The sequence below is a fragment of the Hypanus sabinus genome, chromosome 4, assembly GCF_030144855.1.
Source record: "Hypanus sabinus isolate sHypSab1 chromosome 4, sHypSab1.hap1, whole genome shotgun sequence".
Classification (NCBI taxonomy): domain Eukaryota; kingdom Metazoa; phylum Chordata; class Chondrichthyes; order Myliobatiformes; family Dasyatidae; genus Hypanus; species Hypanus sabinus.
In genome coordinates, this window is record NC_082709.1 from 14,262,419 (window position 1) to 14,284,511 (window position 22,093).

General features: G+C 39.9%; 1 protein-coding gene across 1 annotated transcript in view; it reads left to right on the forward strand.

Moving 5' to 3' along the window:
- The window catches only part of LOC132392425 (potassium voltage-gated channel subfamily H member 7-like), a 529,705-nt gene that overhangs the window by 326,041 nt on the left and 181,571 nt on the right, over positions 1-22,093 (forward strand). The window contains exon 4 of the mRNA XM_059966250.1: positions 13,822-14,246. Within this exon, the coding sequence (XP_059822233.1) occupies positions 13,822-14,246 (425 nt within the window). The remainder of the gene's footprint in view (positions 1-13,821; positions 14,247-22,093) is intronic.

The window sequence follows — 22,093 nt, forward strand, 5'->3', positions numbered from 1 at the left end:
AAGTCTTAGTAAACTGCTTTGTCTTGGATTGTGCCTTGTGTTTCGAGTATTATTCCAGCTGCATTCACATAGTGAACCAGAGAATAATCTACCACAGATCTGACTTTTTCCTAATGAATGATGGAGAATCAGGAGGTGAATCTCTAGGACTAGGATATGTATTAGCTGCAGTGTTTGATGTTTGGTCTTCTTAAGTTGTAGAGTAGTACACCATAGAAACAGGCCCTTCAGCTGACCATATCAATATTGACCATCATGCCTATCCACACTAATCCTACTTGTCTGCATTAATTCCATATCCCTCTATGCCCAAGATATTGATGATGCAGGACTTTGTCAATATCAAGAGTAGGCTGTTTAAACTCTTTCATATTGGCTCACTGTCCAACCCATGACATTGCTCCCTCACAGTCCTGTGTCTAAATTTGGTTCTTCCAGTGTGAAGTTTCCTCATGTCCTATTTGAAGATGTTTTTCTCCTCTCTTTCATGGGCTTTGTGAGACCATTTCTCACTGCCCTCCCTTGGTGATTTCTGCTCTGTTGTTGCTCCAGATTCCAACATTAGCTTTCTCTTGTGTCTCTCTTGTTGCAAATTGTCGATGCCTGGCAATTGGGTATCATAAATATTACTTGCCATAGACCATGCCTTAATGTTGCCTAGGTCCTGTAGCACGTGGGGGTGACCTGCTTGAGTGAGATATGGGTAGAATTAAACAACATCAAACCAGCAGCACACATCATTTTAACAGATGGAAGATTTGATGATATAGCTGAACATGTTTAGGACCTGGGCACTGCTCCAATGAACATCTACAGCAGTGCTTGAAGAGCGAGCTGATGGATCTTCACAATGAATAATCTCACATTATAACTTGTTCTCAATTCTGGATGCCACATTTGCATTAAGACAATGGAAAAAAAAGAATGAAAGTAAGTCAAGAGACCCTGGTATGAAAAATGAGGAGTATGTTATGTGGAGAAATTACAAAATCTATGATTGTACCTAGATCAGAAACAGTAAAGCAGAGATATAAAATAGCTAGTTGAAGTTATTATGCTTTATGAATGGGTGAAATTACTTCCATTGGCAGGATGATTGTTAAGCAAAGGATGCAGACATAATATTACTATCAAAAGAGCAAGAGGAGAGATAAGAAGAATTTTTCTGCATGCAGCAAGTATCTCTCTGGAGAAGATGGCACCAGCAAACAATGCATCCAAAGGCAACATCCTTCGCAGTTCACAAAACTACTTATTTTACTTTCTTTACTACTTCTTCTGAGAAATATGATTCTGCTACTCTTGGAGCCTGTGGTCTATGTTTTAATGGTGTGTTTTTGGGATGGTACATTTTAATGGTGTGTGAATGATCTGGTGCTTTGCTGTCGCTGATGGAGTTCAGTGAGATTTCAAGCAAAGTGTGTGGCCTGAGGGCTAAGAAGCCTGGAGACAGGGCACAAGCCGATGATCAACTTAATTTCTCGCCGATCTTGCTGATTAAAGCATTGAGGAAGGTCGAAATCAATGAAGATGAAAGCAGAATGTGAGTGAGAGTTCAGTGCTGTCTGCACTTGACTGGTCTTCCTCACTCTCTCACTTGCTGCTCCCAGAGGAAAGTGCCTGCGTTCATTCGGTCCCTCTCTCCCTCTCGCTCGATGCTGCAGGAGGAAGGTGTCTATGTTCAATCAATCTCTCCCTCCACCTAACTCAAATGCTGCGGGAGAATGCTGCTGGAGTCTCGGGTCTAGGGCAAGGTTTAATTGACACAGTTGATGGATTAGATGCCGTAGTTCATGTTTCTGATCTCTGGTGGCTCCCTTTTTGTTGCTATTTTGGATGGTTTTGATGGGGGCAGGGCGGCTCTGTGGCCTGCAGTCAACAAACGACACAGTGCCAGATTGAACTGAACTGAGCTGAAACTGAACATTCCTCAACTGTTTCAATGACTTTGTAGTTTGATGTTTTATATTCTGTGCATTTCACTGTTTCTTTTTGCCACTTGCACTATTAATTCTTTTTTTTTGCATGTTGGGGGTTTGATGTTTTTCTTTCAACAGATTTCAAGGTTTGCTTGGTTTCGTGACTGGCTGTAGAAATACGAATTCCGGGTTGTGTACTGCATACATACTTTGATAATAAATGTAAATTCAATCTTTGAATCTTAACACTTTGGAGTAGAGTCCCTGACTCAGCATCTAGGTAAATAGTGATCTTTCAATAAGCAATTGGATCTATCAGTGGCAAGGAAAACTTGGTGAGCCATAGGGATAAAGCATGGAAAAAGGAATTAATTGAATTGTTCTTTAAGTAGATAGCCAAATCACATCTTGTGCTAAAACTTTCCATAAGTTCCCATGAAAGATGGAATTGTTGCATTGGCACAAACAACCAATGTCAAAACAATACAATGGAAAATAAGTTTTAAAATCACACCAGTGTTTCGAACTATCAGTTTTGCGAAAGGAAATGTTGAATGAAATGCGGCAACTAGACTGTAAGATGGTGATTGTTAAAGCAAAGAACAACATTGGATTTTTCAAGAACATAATCCTTTGAGAGAAGTTATCTTATCAGAGCAGATAATAGGCATTCTGGGTACTGCACAGTTTAGTTTACACTTTCGATAAAGATGACCTTACTGGTAGTTCTCACACTGAAAAAGGAAGGTTGCAGCTCCTGAAACTTGTACAAACAACCTCTTTCAATGAGGCATAATGCATCACAATGAATAACATACACCAGCCAAATCAGGGCAGTCAGCAGGAGCAAAATCCATAGTCCAGCCATTGATAAGAAGACAAAACCTCACCAAGGATCCTTTCTATGTCCAGTCCCATTGTGGATGATAGTCCTGTGGTATAGCTCCGGAGAATCTACTTTCAGCAGTACAGGTTACGGGTTCAAAACCTCCCGTCTACTCTACTGTGTTGGCTGTGTGTTTGTGTGCATGAGTGAATGTCTGTGTAGCTGGGTAGAACAACAGTCTAGATTATGCACAACAAATTAAACTGCATAATTCTTAGCAACAGAAGTGTCACTCTTTATAATGCAATGAAAATTTGAAGATCTAGCAGTGGTGAGAGATTGAGAGATCCTGAAGGGAGTTGATTGAACAGGTAAGTCAAAGATTATCTCTGGTTTAGCGCAATTACCACATAAGAATAATTCCAAATTTGTGTTTTTTTAACAAGCTCTAAACATTTAACAGGGCTAATAGAACGGAACCACTTTGATCAGTTTACGCCTTGCAACTCGTTAGTATGCTTGAATCACTGACTAAATCTGCTGTTTGTAACCAATATAGTTCAATTGTATTTCAGATGGCAATCCTATCTCCAGTGAATCTTCTGCAGGTAAAGTTCACTGCTGTCAGTCCTGATATGCCGTATATGTAATTATTATTATGTCATATGGCTGGATCTATCTGGATACTTAATGGCATCCCTTAATCAAGGACTATTTGTATAAATTTGCTGCTTTAATTGAAACAGATGGTGAACTATTTTGAAAACTGTAGTTACTATATTTAGAGGCATTTTATACAAGTGGAATTTACCGTTACCCTTCCAGAAGTCTCAAGATGTTTTAAAAGCTTTTTTTCAAGGAGACATCATATTTTCTGTTTCCATTGATTAGTGTCTGTTTCTGGCAAGTACTTATAACATTTAAAGAAATCACTGTCACAACTTCAATATCTTTAAATTTCTGGCACCCAGTGGCAGAAAGAAGGATCCAGTTTAGCTTTAATCAAATGTTCCTACTCTCTGCTTTTAAAGCTTGTGAAAACAATCTTGGAAGACCACCTCTGCAAAATATCTAAGATTTATTTTGGGTTGCTTGGAGTGATGCTGCCTCATTTTGCAAAAGGAAACGTTGAATGTAATGCTGCAGCTAAAGTGTAAGATGACAATACTAAAAACTATTGAATTTTTCAAGAACAAAATCCTTTGGGAGAAGCTATTTTACCAGACCTGATAACAGACATTCTGGGTATTGCACAATTTTCTGCAGTCTTGTGAGATAAGCTTAAGAAAATTTATGGTATGCATGAATATTTTTCAAAGTACAAATTTGCTCTTTTTTAAAATGAGATACAATGGCCTACAATGAAGTGAAATCTATACATTGTTTGTTTTGTATGGATTATATAGTGAAAGCTCTCGTTTATATTTGAAAGTATAAGTAACATTTGAATTGTCATTTTTCATTGCTTGCTATAGTACGAATAGGTATAGTGCCTTTCTGTAAATGCATATGCAGCCTCTCAGTTTCTTATATGAAACAGCAGACCATACTGAATAATAAACTCCTTTCTGTTGAGAAATCATCTTGGCAAACAAAGAGTTCCCTACCAAAGACAAGCAGCCAGTTGAACTAATAATGCCAATGAAACTATGAGGCAGCAAACCCCTACTGCAATTGAAATTAAAAAAATATATTTTTTTAATCCGATCAACTCTTGGAAAATTTTAAAACATCTAATGAAGGTGATGATTGTTTTGGAGTGAGTTCAGTCTTTGAATATACAGTACATTTTTATATAGGCATTTTCTGATTATTGAAGCAGGAAAAAATGAATGTTTCCTTTTCAGTTGGACTGCGTTCAGTCAGAAAAATAACTTCACCACATCTACATAGAGGCAGTGAAGCACAATAAAGGATTGTTTGCATACTGTGAATCTGGGCAAAGAGTATTTCATATTTAATCATTAAATAGGCTTTTTTAAATTAATAAAATAAGAAGTAACTTTTTTGGAAAAACACCAAAACTGAGTAAATGGAAGCCATCTATCATAATATCATAATTCTGGGTCTATATTAAAGATAGAATAAAAGTGAGTTCATTATGATAGAGTAAATGCAAGTAGGCTTTTTCCACTGAGGTTGCACAGGACTACAACCAAAGGTCATGGGTTAAGGGTGAAAAGTGAAAAGTTTAAGGGACTACGAGGGAAGTTCTTCACTCAGAGGGTTGTGAAATAAGCTGCCAGTACAGGTAGTGCATGCGAGCTCAATTTCAACATTTAAGAGAAGTTTGGATAGGTATATGGATGGTAGAGGTATGGAGAACTATGGGAGTAAGCAGTTTAAATGGCTTAGTATGGACTAGATGGGCTGCTGGGCCTCTTTCTGTGCTGTACTGTTCTATAGCTCCATGGCTCTATGACTCTACATTTCAAAATGAATTGCAAAACTTGTAAACCTAAAGATGGTTAAATTGAGTAATCCCTGAAAACCAGGCCTCATGACTAATTTGTACAGATTATTTGCAATGAAAGTATTATCTCCAATGGCCTGTGATTTTAGAGCTTTAACAATGATGCTGATTCTTTGAATCTCTTGGCACAGTATTCAAAAAGTGAGTGAACAGCTCTAGTTCAACCAAAATGCAATTGTTTAAAGCTGGTCAGTACTTCTGAAAAGCCATCGAGGATGTTGTGACCATAAGAGGTGCTGGCAGGTTGGCAGGAAGTGAATGGGGAACTATTAAGTAAATAAAAAACCAGTAATCTTCACAGAAATCTTCAGGAGAAGGTTTCAACCTGAAGAATTCAGAGATATCATAGCAAAACAAACTTGAACAAGTAGTCAAACCTGTGAATGTATTTTCAAATCCTGTATTCTACAAATTCAGAATTAGTTCTATTACCTCTATCTTGCATGACATGTTGTTGTTGTTTTGTGACAGCAGTACAGAGGCATAAAATGTCTATAAACTACAAAATAAATAACTAGTGTTCATGGAGTCATAAACTGTTCAGAAATCTGTCAGTGGATGAGAAGAGGCTATTTCTGAATGACTAAGTGTGTGTCTTCAGGCTCCTGTACCTCCTCTCCACTTGATGGTAATGAAAAGAGGACATGACCCTGGTGGTGAAGGACCTGAGTGATGGATGCTGGCTTCTTGAGACTTCCTCTCCTGAAGATGTCCTCAGTTGTGGGTGGGCTGTATGCTTGATGGTGCTGGTGGAGTCTACATGCCTCTGCCGTCTCAGGCTATCCTGTGCATTGGAGCTGTCATATCAGGCTGTGATGCAACCAGTCAGAATGATGTCACAGTACATCTAAGGAATTTTTGGTGGCATATCAAATCTCTTCATATTCTTAAGGAAGTAGAGCAACTGGGTGTGCCTTCTTTGTGATGCATTGCATCGATGTGCTGGGCCCAGAATAGATCCTCTAAGATGTTCACACCCAGGAGCCCGAAACAGTTCATACCTCCATGAGGACTGGTGTGTTCCACTTCCTGAAGATAACCATCAATTCCTTTTTCTGGCTAGCATTGTTGTTATGACACCACTTAGCAATCTGATCAATCTCACTCCTGTACGCCTCCTTGTCACTATCTGAGATTTGTCAACAACATTGGTGTTCTCTACACATTTTTAGATGGCATTTGAGCTGTGCTTCGACATGCAGTCTGGAGTATGGAAAGAATAGAGCAGTGGACTAAACGTGCATTCTTGAGGTGCCCCTGTTTTGATTGTCAGTGAGGATGAAATGTTATCAGTCTTCTGCACTGACTGCAGTCTCCTGATGAAGAAGCTGAGGACCCATTTATAGGGGCCGAGGATTAGAAGTCTGATAATTAATACTGAGGGGATGATGATATTGAACACCAAGGTGTAACTGGTTAATAGAAGTCTGATTTTATTTTTATTTATTTATCGAGATGCAGTGCGGAATAGGCCCTTCGAGCCCTCTGAACCATGACACCGAGCAATCCCCTGATTTAATCCTTGCCTAGTCAAGGGAGAATTTACAATGACCAATTAACATACGATCCCTTTGGACTGTGGGAGGAAACCGGAGCACCTGGAGGAAACCCACGCGGTCACGGTGAGAACGAACAAACTCCTTCCAGGCATTGGTGGGAATTGAACCTAGGTGGCCTAAACGGTAAAGCATTGCAGTATATATAATTAGCTGTTGCATCAGTCTTCCGAAGCAGAGTGGAGAGACAGTGAGATTGTATCCGCTGTAGACCTGTTGCAGTGGCAAGTGGTTGCAACAGCTCTAGGTCCCTGCTCAGACAGGAGTTAATTCTAGACAAATCAACTTCTCACAGCAATTCACTCACCAGCATTCTCACTCACCAACCAGCAACCGAAGGGACAGAATTTATGCTGTACATTATCCTGACTCGTTCAGTACTGCTGCGAATCTTGGATCTACATATTCCAGTTATTCAGTTGTCACAGCTATATCCTCCAAATACCCTACATGATGCATATGCTTTCCTCTCTCTTAGTGAAGAAGATGGTGCAAAACCCATACATGAAGCTAGTTAAAGCCTAGACTCCATAACTGGACCACATGCATTTGCAGTCGTCAGCAGCATTCAAAGCATTGAAGCCGATGTCATCCTCTTATCTAATCCTTTTTGTGTCCCACTTCCCTTCCTTCACATAGTTTCTGCCAAATTTAAAACTGAAGACAATGCAGAAGTGTACCCCTTACTTCCCCTTCTTTCCCACACCTCAACCTTACCCTGACCCTTTGCCATCCCAGGCACTCAGTACAGCAAGGCAGTGCAAGAAGGCAGAGCTGATGGTGTCACACCTTCACTTACATTCACTATTCCTGCTCCTGTTGTTGAAGGAGCAAATCTGGGATTTACTCCATCAATAGTATTTATTGCTCCACACCTGCCACTTTGACAATGCTCTTCAAGCAACACATACAAAATGCTGGTGGAATGCAGCAGGCCAGGCAGCATCTATAGGGAGAAGCGTTGTCGACGTTTCGGGCCGAGACCCTTCGTCAGGACTAACTGAAAGGAAAGATAGTAAGAGATTTGAGAGTAGGAAGGGGAGGGGAAAATGCGAAATGATAGGAGAAGACCAGAGGGGGGTGGGTTGAAGCTGAGAGCCAGAAAGGTGATTGGCAAACGGGATACGGAGCTGGAGAAGGGAAAGGATCATGGGATGGGAGGCCTAGGGAGAAAGAAAGGGGGAGGGGAGCACCAGAGGGAGATAGAGAACAGGCAAAGTGATGGGCAGAGAGGGAAAAAAGGAGGATGGGGGAAAATAAATATATCAGGGATGAGGTAAGAAGGGGAGGAGGGGCATTAACAGAAGTTAGAGAAGTCAATGATCATGCCATCAGGTTGGAGGCTACCCAGCTGGTATATAAGGTGTGCTTCTCCTTATAGATGCTGCCTGGCCTGCTGCGTTCCACCAGCAGTTTGTGTGTGTTGCTTGAATTTCCAGAATCTGCAGATTTCCTCGTGTTTGCTTTGACAATGCTCTTGTCAGGAATCCAGTCTGGCCAAGCATCTGTGCAAAGCAGGCAGCAGAGCATCTTTGACATTGCCCCTGCTTCCTCGAGGAAGCAGGGGCATCATTATCTCAGTGTTCAGCACTGTAAAATTCCATGTGTCAGAGTTGATTCCATTCTCTGCACATATTGCTTGCATGTTGGAATCATCAACCATGTCATCGATGCACAGCCCTTTGTCAGCACTGAGATGTCAAGGGAGCACCTAACAGCAAATGAGGCATCAGTAATTCTCTTTGTGTAGAAAACCTCAGTGCTCTACCTTGCAGAACGATGGATGAGGAACTGTATGGTGACACAAATACCTTCACTTCCAAAAGTACTCCTTCTGTAAGTGTTCATTACAACAGCCACCTTAACCACTAATAGCAATGCAATCCTTTGCCCTGCTCTGAGGTTGCAGTAGTAATAAATCTCAGAGAGGGATACTTATCAAAGGGCAAATGCATAACAGAGCATTCATTGATAAGACTGAGGAGCAGGAAAAACTTCCTGAACACCTCGGCATTACGTTCTTCTCTCCCCTCTTTTAGCAGCTCGTATCGCTCTGTACCATCTGCTCATTCTCCCAACCAAATTGTCATTCAAGGGGAGTTATTGCTTATATATCCATATCCAGGATACCTTTCTCCAGGAAGTTTGCAAGTGGAATTTCCACTTGTTGCAATTTAAATCAACTAACTAAGCTGTTGAACTCTTGTAGAATTGGCCAAGAGGATGCTTATATGTAAGTAGCTGGTAGGTTTGTCAGATTAGGGGCAGGCCATTCTGGTGATATTTAACTCTACGAAATGAAGAGGGGGAATTGGCTGCTATGTTGGACTTAAGGTTACAGTGCTGGCTTCAAATTAGCGCTGTAAAATCTTTTCTTTCTTGTGGAACCTTTCATGCCTTCATCAGTATGTTTTCCAATTGTGAGCAGCTTTACAATTCTGCGTAGAAATGCAGGTTCCCACTGTGGGGAGCTTCAGAGAGGGAGATGTTTCAGGGTGCAAATGACCATGCATTCCTTGCAGTCAAAAAGAAAATGAGTGGTACCAATCCAATATTCTGACTCAAAATATAGTAATGCACTTCATTCAATAACTTTATTTACAGCTGATAATTTTGTGATTACTTTATTTGTAAACTGCAGGATAATTAATGTGTAATTTAAATTAATTGTTATTGGAATGGCTTAAATAAAAAAGTATACTGTACATTCTAATCTCAAAACCAAAAAAATAGAATGAATTATGTACATTTGGAAAATAAAATACAAAATGAGTCCAGAGACTGTTGCCAATTCAAAGTGTTACTGACAGAAACTCTGTAGGTGGGATTAAAAAAAAATCAGGTGTCTGATTTCCTGCATTTAATTTTGTCTCTTAAAACTCACGTATAAATTGCTACAGATATACCATGGAGAGCATTCTAACTAGCTGCATCACTGTCTGGTTTGGCGGCGGGGGGAGTTGGGAGGGTATGTATTTCTATTGCACAGGATTGAAATAGACTGCAGTGAGTTGTAAACTTAGTCAACTCCATCATGGGCACTAGGCTCTAGGACATCTTCAGGGAGCAATGCCTCAAAAAAGCGACATCTGTCATTAAGGACCCTCATCACCTAGGTCATGCCTTGTTCTCATTGCAACCATCAATGATTTAGAAACAGCTTCTTCCCCTCTGCCATCAGAATCCTAAATGGACATTAAATCCATGAACACTACCTCTCTACTTTTTAAATTTTTATGTTTTATAACTTATTGTATTATTTATTTATTACTTATTATAACTTAACTATTATATATATACAGTAATTCAGAGTTTTTCCCCTATATTATATATTGCCTTGCATCGTTACCACAAAAACAACAAATTTCATGATATATGTCAGTGATATTTAACCTGCCTCTGATTCCAACTTTTCAGCAACTTTATCCTTCAATCTGTGCAAGGTATATGGCAAGCATGCATTGTCATTACTGATGCTCACAAAGGGAGTCTCTGGAACTATTGGGTTCATGCTCACTTGTGAAACAATCAGTCAGTGCTTTTGAATATCCCAAATGAGAAAGCTAACAGCTACAGTCTCAATCATTTCTGGTTTGCAGTCAGTTCACAGACTGTGTTCCCGATCACTTGTTATCACAGCAGAGGATGGGCAATAGCAGAGGACGATGGCCAAGGATATCAAATGTCAGCAGATCTGTACTGTCAACAATGTCAAAGTGACACCTACCATATCTATGTATTCTACATAAACAGACATTTTAGAACAACATCAGCATGTCAATGTTGAGAGCCAAAGATCAGAGGGGAATTACTCTTACTGCACTTAATTGAGATAATCCCACTTGCTTCTTCCTTTGTATCCCACTCTTACTCCTTACATTATACTTCTGCTAATTAACTAGGAGTCTGAGAGTTTTACACACCAGAGTTAACTGTTGGATGTCTGAATAACTATAGTATAATGCCATGCAATCAAACATAATATCAGTTTTACAAACACGTAATCTTTTTCCAAAGTTGGGATTCAAGGACATGAGGGCATAAGTTTAAGGTGAGAGGGGACAGACTTGAAGAAATTGGAACTTGAGGAGCGGTATTTTTGCAGGAAGGCTGATATGTATATGGAATGAGCTGTCAGAGGAAGTGATTAAGGCAGATTCAACAGTGACATTTAAAAGATAGATGGACAGGTACACGGATAGATAAGGTTTGGAAAAGGGGTTCCGAACCTGGGATCCACGAACCCCTTGCTTAATGATATTGGTCCATGGCATAAAAAAGGATGGGAACTCCTGATTTAGAGGAGTGTGGTCCAAACACTGTCAGATGGGTCCAGTTTGGACAGGCATCTTGCCAAGTTGGATTGATGGATCCCATTCCATACCTCTGACTCTAGGGAGGAAGAGTGTAGGAATCCCCAAACACATTACAGACTTCTGTGGTAGACGGCTGAGATCAGTGGCGTATTTTAGAACAAAAAGTTCCAGGAGTCCTAACATAAATTTCCCCAAAAATTGTGTCACAGACAGGTAGAGTGTTGAAGGAGGGGTTTCGCACATTGGCCTTCATCAGTCAGGGTATTGTGCATTGAAGTTGGGACATTATGTTGCAGCTTTACAAGACACTGATGAAGCTGCGCCTGGAGAACTGTATATAGTTTGGTTACACTGTTGTAGGAAGCAGATTACTAATCTGGGAAAGAGTGCAAAGAGAAGATCTACAAGAATATTGCCAGGACTCAAGAATCTGAGTTGCTGCCTAGGAGTTTATTCTTTGGAGAGACGGAAACTGAGGGGTGACATTCTAGAGGTATAAAGTCATGAGGTGCATAGAATGGTGAAACTGCATGGTCTTTCTAACCAGTGTAAGGAGATTAACAACTACAGCCCGTGGGTTTAAGGTGAAGAGTGAAAGACGTTTCTTCACGTGGAGGGTGGTGCACATGTGAAACCTGTTTCTAGCAGAAATGGTTGAGGCAAGTACAATAACATATAAAAATATTTGAACAGATTCAAAATTCAGAAGTAAATTTATTATCCAAGTACATGTAAGTCATCATGTTCAATCCTGAGATTCATTTTCTTGTGGGCATGCTCAATAAATCTATAAAGTAATAACCATAACAGAACCAATAAAAGACTTGAGCATTCAACCAGTGTGCAAATGACAACAAACTGTGAAAATACAAAAGAAATAATAAATAAATAAATAAATAAATAGGTAGATAAATAAATAAATAAATAGATAGATAGATAGATAAATAAATAAATAAGCTATAAATAACGAGAATGTGAGATGAAGAGTCCTTAAAAGTGAGCTCATAGGTTGTGGGAACATCTCAATGATGGAGCAAGTGAAGTTATACCCTTTGGTTCAAGAGAATGATGGCTGAGGGGTAATAACTGTTCCTGAACCTGGTGGTGAGAGTCCTGAGGCTCCTGTACCTTCTTCCTGATAGCAGCAGCGAGAAGAGAGCAAGTCCCAGGTGGTGGGCATCCCTGATGATGGATGCTATTTTCCTGTAACAGTGTTTCATGTAGGTGTGCTCAATGGGGAGGAGAGCTTTACCCGTGATGGACTGCTTTCTGCTGGGTACAAAATATGGACATGGATAAGAAGGGTTTAGAGGGATGTGTGTCAAATGCGGGCAAATGGATTTAGCTTAGACAGGGATAATGGCCTGTCTGAATGAGTGGACTGCTTCTGTGCTGTGTTACTCTGTGATTATTTTTCATGTGAGGTAACTTAATAGAGAGAAATAAAGAACTAAATTTCAATGAAAGTAATAGGGAGTACCTTTGTATATTATTTTAATAGGACTGTCATCTGGCTTGAAACAAGCTGTTATCTGAATTAAAATGGCAGTGATATAAATATTATACAATCATGTTAAGCATTATTCCAAATGATTCTTGCTTTAATACCTTCATAAGGGACAATGAGGCAATAGCATCAAAAAATAATAAATCAAACAAATGAATGATAAAATAAAACAATTTTTCTACTGTATAAACTCATAGATGTACAGAAATATTTAACAAGTTCCTCCAGACCTAAGAGAACTAGTAGCCAACAATCTTCTATTGCCTTGCATATAAAGTGATCCAAGGGCACAAATATTCAATGTGTAGTCACAGTCTACACTCATCACGTATGACAACTGTTGTCAAAGGCAACCCTGAATAATCGAAGGTGATAGCTTCTCAATGTGAAGCGTCTTTACTTTCTGTGAGTGGATCCTATTCATTCTAAACACTGATCGTTCAGGATATTACGAGAACAATGGTCAATAGCAAGAGTACTTAGACTCCTGCAGCCATATCACTTCTGACCCTAATAAACGTGATTCAATGGTCATTGAAATGCTTTAGCCTCATAATACTCTGGCAGAAAGAATGAAATTAGAGTGTTGCAGAATCTGTGTTGCTGCTCTATTTTGTGAATTAGTGGTTAAATAAGTCTCTTTGTATTGTAGAATTTGTATTTGATATTGTGCTTTATCATAAGCACTACCTTAAATTGTGAAAGGAATTTACTTTCTGAAACAAGCCAATTTCATTCATTCATGTGAAGAATGATAGATTGGAGTAGACTCTGCCATCTACTCTGTAGAACTTGTCTCATTCTTAAAGTCTGTAAGTGTCCACAATGTAATTACCTCTCCTTATCTATTGAAGCCTTTAGTTCATAAAATTAAGACAAACTGTAAAATGTAATTCAAAATTAAAATTTCTAATTTTTTTACAAAAAATGTTCCTTTCCCTTCATTTCATTTATATATTAATGAATACTTGGATGATGAACTTTCAATTTTATATTTTGTACATCTTTGTAATTATGATATATTAATCCCCATCGTCATTGCAAATAGACAGATTCCTGTTTAACCATAGTCACAGGTGGAGAAGATTGCCACATGTTTGGTTTTGTTAGTGTCCGTTTTTATTCCTTGAAAATCCTGTTTGTTGTGTATTTTAGAACATGTAATCGTATGACTTACATCACTTGTTCATATTCATTTATTTCCTTTATTGTAGGCCGAGGAAGATTTTTCAGATTAAAGTTGCCTGCTATAAGACTTCTTACATCCAGCAAGCAATCACTCCCCCAAGAGGATCCTGATGTGGTGGTGGTGGAATCTTCTAAAGTAAGCAACGATTCTTTGGCCATGAAGGACTTGAAATCCCCTGCAAGTGAAAGTTGTGGTCCTTCAGAGTTTGAAGACACAAAAGCATTGACAGAGCCTGGTAGTTCACCTCCATTTATCAATCTGCCAGGGCCTCTAGACCATTCTTCACCGAAACAACAATGGGATAGACTGAATCCAGAAATGCTACAGTCTACCTCCGGTCTGACATACAGCCAGTCAAGGGAAAGTGTGTGCAGTATGAGAAGAGCATCGTCAGTCCATGATTTTGAAGGATACCATGTTAACTCTAGGATTGTATTCAGGGATCGACATGCAAGTGAAGGTAAGCAGCTTAACTTCTTTACAGAGCATGGTTCCTCTGAGTTTAGATTTCCTCATGTCGTCCATTTGTTCATTATTTGCCATATTGTCTGTCATGGGCGATCATGATCTTTCTATGTCCATGATTGTTCTTGGCAAATTTTTCTACTGAAATGGTCTACCATTGCCTTCATCAGGACAGTGTCTCTACAAGATGGCCGACTCCAGCTATTATCAATACTCTTTACAGATTATCTGTCAGGCACCAGTGGTCACATAACCAGGATTTGTGATATGCACCAGCTACTCATACGATCATCCACCACCTGCTCCCATGGCTTCACGTGATCCTGATCCAGGGGCTAAGCAGGTGCTACATCTTGCCCAAGGCTGCCCTGCAGTCTAGAAGAGGGAAGGAGTACCTTACACCATAGAAACATATTTTCACCCTGTCACGCTTCCTCATATCACTACTCCAAAAATATTTGAGACAGGTCTTCAAACTCATCATTTCTGTGCTTTCCTTCCACACAAATGCATATTATCCCAATCTCTTTTCCTTTTATTTCTCTAACAACTACCCATAACCCCTCCACATTTTCCTGTCACTATCTGAAATGCTCACTAGATAGTAACTTGTACAAATGGAGGAAACCACATGGTCACAGTAAATAACTGAGAACTCTGCAAAGACAGTAACCAGTGTTGGGACTGAACCTGGGTTGCTGGAGTTGTTAAACAGCAAAATTTACTGTTATGTCAGTGTGCCATACAATTTGATTTGCAAATGACTCAATTATATAGATGAAAATTGTCATAGACCCAATATATTAATCGATCACTCCACAATCCCTGTTGTCAGTGTCTAATTCTCTGTCCTACCTAAGGACCAAAGATAAACAATATATGAAAACAAAAACTTGTATTTCTAGAGCACCAGAGGGTCCCAAGGCAGTTCACAGAGCATTTGTACAAAATATTTTATCACTGGTTTGCGGTCAGTGTAGATGACCATATGCTTAGTGAAAAAGTAGTTTTTTTAAGAGAAGTCTTGAAGAAGGCAAGTGGTATTAAGAGCTGGATCAGGCTAAGAAGGGACCTATAGAGCATATGTACTTGGCATTACTGCGAGCAGAAGAAAGGTTAAATTTACAGCCAGTGTAAGAGTAGGGCAGGTATCTCAGAGGAGTACAAAAACAGTTCTTTAGCCAGAGGGTGTAAAACTGTAATATTAATTGCCACAGGTGGCTGTGGACCCAAGCCATTGGGTATATTTAAAGTGGAGGTTGATAGGTTCTTGATTAGTAAAGGTGTCAAAGGATACAGGGAGAAGAATGGGGGTGAGAGGGAAAGTAAATCAGCCATGTGGAATGGCAGGGGGCTTTCATGGGCTGAATAGCCTGGTTCTGCTCCTATGTCTTAGGAATGGAGGTCATGAGAGGTGAGGGAGATTTGAAAATGTGGGTGAAGACTTCACAAATGTGTTTTAAAATTAAAAATGTAAAATGTAATTTAAAGAAAAACAGGTGTCCTGAAACATAAATAGTTTGTGATGATTGTGTCATGAGTCACTGCAACCTCTTCTACTGAATATTATTAGACAGACCCCAAGCATGAGATGAATCATTATGTTGCATAAATGATACTGATGATTGATGATCCTTGGCACAAAGCAAGAAATCAAGAGTTAAGCCCACTAAATGATCTCTATAACAAAATGAGTCACTAGAGAAGCCTTTGTGCGTTGAGTCACATGTGAACTGAGTCATTCTAAGTACCTATTTGTGAATGACAATGGGGAGCCAATTCATAAAGTCTCAGTCATTCTACCCAATGTCTTTTTATATGGCAGCTCATTTTAGGCAATCACTATTTGAAAGATGTTACTGTGGGTTCCCATTATTAATTATTATCACTACAAATACTCCTATATAATCATCAAATGTAACCTATTAAGGAGTAATGAATGATGAAGTGTATTATGATATTATTGATAGCCCATTTATTTCCCCTTTACTACATATTATTCACAGCTAAAGTTATTTCTTTCTTCTCCTGTCAAAAACTTTGTCTATATTGTTGTCAATACTAGATTTGATGAGATAAAATATTGTTTAAGCCCTTAACTGGGCTTGAATTGGGCAACAAACCATTCAGCAAAAACTATAGACCTGAATTTTATTGGAAAGTGGACTGCATTCTTTGCCTTTGTAGGGCTGGTGGAGCACAGTACACTCTGCAAATGTTCTAGATTTGTCGCTGATTACACAAAGATAAAGTTGAGCCAACTTCCTTCCAACTAGTAGTCTTCAAGTATGTCCTGGGTTTGGTAAGGGAAGAATAGGAGAAAGGGAGAGAATTTATTAAGAATTGTGGAAGACAAATATCAGAGTTGTATCAGACATACATTCTTTGACAGTAAAATGAACCTATGAAATTTAGGAATGAGTAACACAGACTAGCAAAGATCTTTAGTATCGTTGACAAGCATGCTCTATGTGGCTCCTCACATTGGTAAATATCTTTTAAAAATTCTTCTTTGTAGCTATACCCTTTAGTGTCTTCAAAGGCTGCTTACTAGAGCACATTCAAAACAAGTATTGCATGAATACGATTATGCAGCTATATTTTGGGAAGAGGCATCAAACGGGCACTAAGTGCTCTATTCAAAGATTAAAATAGTCAACGTCTGTTTCAGACACACAATCCCAAAACCTATAGAGCATTCTTTACAATATTGTTGGTGGTGCACTTCCAGAATCAAAATAAGTAGACATGAATGGCTATTATAATTGGATGCGAGACATCGAATTTAAGCCTGCTATCTAGTCACAGGTTCAGTTAACTACCAGGAAGATTTCTTCCATATCCTGCTCGATACCTTTGTTACCTCTAGATTTGACAGTTCCATTGAACTCCTGGTGAATCTTCTTTGCTGTACTGTCCAGAGCGGAGAATCTAGTCCTTCCACTCAATGTGTTTACATTGCCCTTGCATTTCTCTACGCTAATCCTCTTTAGCAGCATCGATTTGTAGTTGACCTTGTCATGTCCACACATATTTCATTCCGCTCAGACCTCTTCCAATCACTCTACTTCACCCCGTTGCTGGAGGTTGCTAATTATTCCTTGCTTAGTTGCCCCTTCACTCTGTAGTTCCCTACCCCTGGTTCACCCAACACAGTCGGCGAAGCCACCACCCTTTCAGGTTCACTTGAACTCCACCCTGTATTCTTGCTTTCAGGTCCACTTGATCCACTCCCTGCCATTTTCTTCTCAGATCCACTGGAGCTCCACCTTGTCTTCTCCCTTTTCAGGTCTGCTTGAGCTTCACCTTTCTGGGACTGCATACAATATGCCATTTCCAACCTGGATCATTCTGCTGCCTCTGTGCCACCTCTGCACCCTCAGCTTCACTCTGTCATCTCAGGCCATTCATGCTTCACCCTATTCCTGGCTCATTACCCTGCATCTCTTCACTTCCCACGATCTGTTTTCCAGTCACCTTCTCCTCACTGCTTTACCCCACAGCTAATTCCTGTTGGATATTCCTAGAATGATTACCCTTTTGCTCCTTCCATCCCTATCCCCACCTCACCCTGTGCAGACCACTAGGCCATCACCCAGTCAGGTCTGTCTTCAACTTAATGTCTTTGAGAACTTTGCTGCACAACTTGAACCAATCCCATTTCATTCATTATCTCTAAACTCTGGCACTGAGTGGTTCCAAGTTAATCAATACTTTTGTAATATTTATAATACTTTGTTATTATGAATATTAGTCAACAGTAATTATTTCTTAAAGGCCACCATTCTTTAAGAGTTGGATCGCGTGACTAACTGCAGTCTGATATATGTCAGTATTGTAGAATGGTCATTAGGAGCCCTTGAATTCAGTTTGATTGACCCTTTGTGCTCCTTTGTCTCACACATATTTGCCTATCCACACTGGGAATGGAATCCGAATTTTATGAATCCATGGAGAATAAACCCAATTGGAGATTGGAATGACAAAGAATCACATCCATTCTAAGAGACAAAATCATTCGCTGTCAATTAAGGGGAATTCAGCAAACTCCCGATCAGTTGTACTGAGTTGGTGTGCAGAGATGATCACGAGGATATAAGGTTGTAGATACAAGATTGATTAATGTAAGAGACCATTCTGATATGGAGTGGTAAGCAGCACAACATGGCCGGTCAGTCCCATATCTGGTATATTGTATACATCAGAGACTCTGGAAACATACCTTGAGAGGATAGGGATATTTTCCCAGGGTAATTACATTGTTGAAATGGAGGACAAGTCAAAGAATACAACAATCCATGATGCTGAGATATATATCCTAGGATGCGCTGGGACACATCATTGGTGATGTAACTTGGGATAATCGGGTTTTTTCAGGTCTTTCTACATCAGGCATTCTCACCTAGGCGACCCAGCCAGTGTTGACCAGGCCCTACCATGTTTCCCAGCAGCACTGGTCCATGGGTCACATCTCTTGATCTGTAGCCATCTAAAGGCTTGCTTGGCTGCCTCTGTGATGGGCCTGTTGGCTCTTTGCAGCCTTTGTAATGCCAAATGTTCTGCAGACTGAGCAGTCAGCCAAACCTCTACACCCCACCTCTAGAAACTCATATCGTGCTCTCTCCCCTCTCTCTGGCACAGCTCGACCAGATCCTGGTACAGCACTTGGCTTTCTTTATGTTCAAACACCTCCTCAATCCCGAGGCACTGTCAGTTCTATTACTACCACCTGCTTTGAGGTTTCTGACAGATTGACCATGTCAGGCCTCAGGGACGATGATACAACGAAGTCAGGGAGCTTCAAATGCCTGCTAAGATCAACTTTCATTTACCAGCCAGACTTCCTTAAACAGCTGGTTAACGTCAAGGATGACCGGATTCCACACTAGCTCTTCAGTTTCTGAAGTGCTGGGACCAACGTAGGATCAGCAGGGGCTACTTGGTGAAATGAGCAAGTGGATGATATGGGGAGTTACACATTCCTTCTGCCACTTTAGCGTGGTTTCAGCGAAGTTGGTCAAGGTTATCCAGAGCTCCTGCGTTTACAGCAGAGAACCCAATGAGCTGATAATGGTCTTGCATATTTTCAAAGAGCTTTTAACAACTTCTTTGAATCACTTGCTTCATCCCCCTGGTTATTCCTTGCTCTGGCAGAGCTCAGAGTGCCCTTTAATGAGTCTGCTCCCAGCCTCAGAACTGGTTGAATATAATTAGGGACTTGATCACGAGCATGTTCAGCAGGCAGAGACAGTGATACAGGTTGATGAAACCTGTCTGTAGATTTGAAGCATATTGCAGAGACAAGATTGATGATACTACTTCAGATGAACACAACAGACATGCTTGCTCTGAAGCATGCAGAAAGGGAAAGATTGCTGCTGCCTGATAGATTGTGAGCCCTAAACCTAGTCTGTTGAATCAATCAAAAAACTATACACAAATGCAAGAAGGCAATTTCATAAGCAGAAGTAGAAGCAACGCCTAGGATGCACTGACAAACTTTCCAGAAACACCTGAAATCATGGAAAATTGAAAGGTCAGGACATGGATTTAGAAGTCAGGGAGATGATTAATAACTGCAACTATGTGAAAATCTTGTTGGTGCTTTATTTGTGGGTGCTCAATTGCTAATGCTCTGGAAACTGAAAGATCTAAAGTGCCCTGGACCAGATGATCTACACCCCAGGGTTCAGAAAGAGGTGCCTGAAAAGGTTGTGAAGACGTTAGTATTGATCTTTCAAAAATTGCTAGATTGTAGGATAGTTCTGGAGACTGGACAATTGTAAGTGTCACTTCATGTTTCAACAAATGAGGGAGGCAGAAAAAAAGGAAACTATAGGCCAAATAATCTGACCTCAATGATTGGAAAGATATTGGATTTGATATTAACATGTGGTTTCAGGGTACATGGAAGCACATGATAAAATAGCCCAAAATCAGTATGGTTTCCTTAAGGGAAAATGTTGTCTCACAAATCTGTTGGAATTCTTCGAGGAAATAACAAGCAGGATAGACAAAGAAGAATCGGTGGATTTTTAGAAGACCTTTGACAAGGTTCCGCAATGATTCTGCTTAACAAGATAAGAGCCCATGGTATTACAAGAAAGATACTAACATGAATAGATGATTGTTAATTGGCAGGAGGCAAGGAGTGGGAATAAAGGGAGCTTTTTCTGGTTTGTTGTTGGTGACTTGTGGTGTTCCACAGGGATCAGTACAGAATCTGCTTCTTTTTACATTGAGTGGCAATCATTTGGATGATGGAATTGATGACTTTATGGTCAGGTTTGAGAAGATATGAAGATAGGTGGAGGGACAGGTAGTGCTGAAGAAGCAGGGAGGCTGCAAAAGGGCTTGGACAGATCAAGAGAGTGGGCAAAGATGTGGCAAATAGAATACAGTGTTAGGAAATATATGATCATGCACTTTAGTAGAAAGAATAAAAGCACGGACTACTTTCTAAACGGGGATTAAATTCAAAAATCCAAGTTGCAAAGGGACTTGGGAGTCCTCTTGCAGGATTCACTAAAGGTTAATTTGCAGTTAACTCTGTGGTAAGGAAGGAAAATGCAATGTTAGCATTTATTTTGAGAGGACTAGAAATAAGAATAATGATCTAATGCTGAGGATTTATAAGACATTGGTAAGGCCCCATTTTCTGTTTTGTGAGCAGTTTTGGGCCCCTTATTTAATAAAGGATTGGAGAGGCTCCAGGAAGGTTCACGAGAATGATTCCAAGAATGAAAGTTTTATCGTATGAGGAGCGATTGATGGCTCTGGGCCTTTACCTGCAGGAATTTAGAAGAATGTGAGAGGATCTTCCCTCAAGCCATTATACTCCTCAATACCCAGAGCCTGGACTGACACCAACTTACCGCCCTCTAATGTGCCTATTGTCTTGTTTATTATTTATTTTAATGCCTGCACTATTTCATGCACTTTATGCTGTCCTGGGTAGGTCTGTAGTCTGGTGTAATTTTTTTTCTGTGTTGTTTTTACATAGTTTAGTGTAATTTTTGTACTGTTGCATGTAGCACCATGGTCCTGAAAAACATTGTCTCATTTTTACTGTGTGATGGTCGAAATGACAATAAAAAGTGACTTGTCTTGACTTGACTTATTGAAACCTATTGAATGATGAATGGCCTAGATGTAGAGAGGATTTTCCCTATGGTGGAGGAGTCTGGGACCAGACAGCAAGTCATTGGGTGTATTTAAGGCAGAGGTTGATAGGTTCTAGATTAGTCAGATTGTGAAAGGTTATGGGGAGAAGGCAGGAGAATCAGGTTGAGAGAGAAATGGTACAGCCAATAGCGGAACAAAATTGATGGGCCGAATGGCTTAATTCTGCTCCTATGTCTTATGGTCTTATGTAGGATCATGTTCCACTAGGGTTTGTTTGTGAACTAATGATAACTCTATCTAGTGCAAGTTACTAACCATGCAAGGCTTAGCCTTTGAATTGGCATGTAAGGTGACACATTTCTGGAAAGGGATTCTAAAGATCCTCCATGTTGTGACCAACGCAGTCTATGTTAGTGACCAATGTTAATGTAAGTACAGCATATAATTGGTGAGAGCTCATTTACAGAAAATCAATTGAAAACAAGGGAATCCCCTGTGCAATTTTTGAGGTGACAATCACACAGCTCAATTCACTCAGATTACAGTTGTGAAATACTTTAAATGTCACATGATGGGGCTCCTGGTCTCTGTATATAAGGATGGAAAACCCTGAAACGAAAAGCAAGATCGCAATGAATGGGTAACAGTTATGGCAGAAAATCACTGAAAGGAAGTTTACACAACTTTACTCTGGATGAGTAACGTGAAGAGCACAGT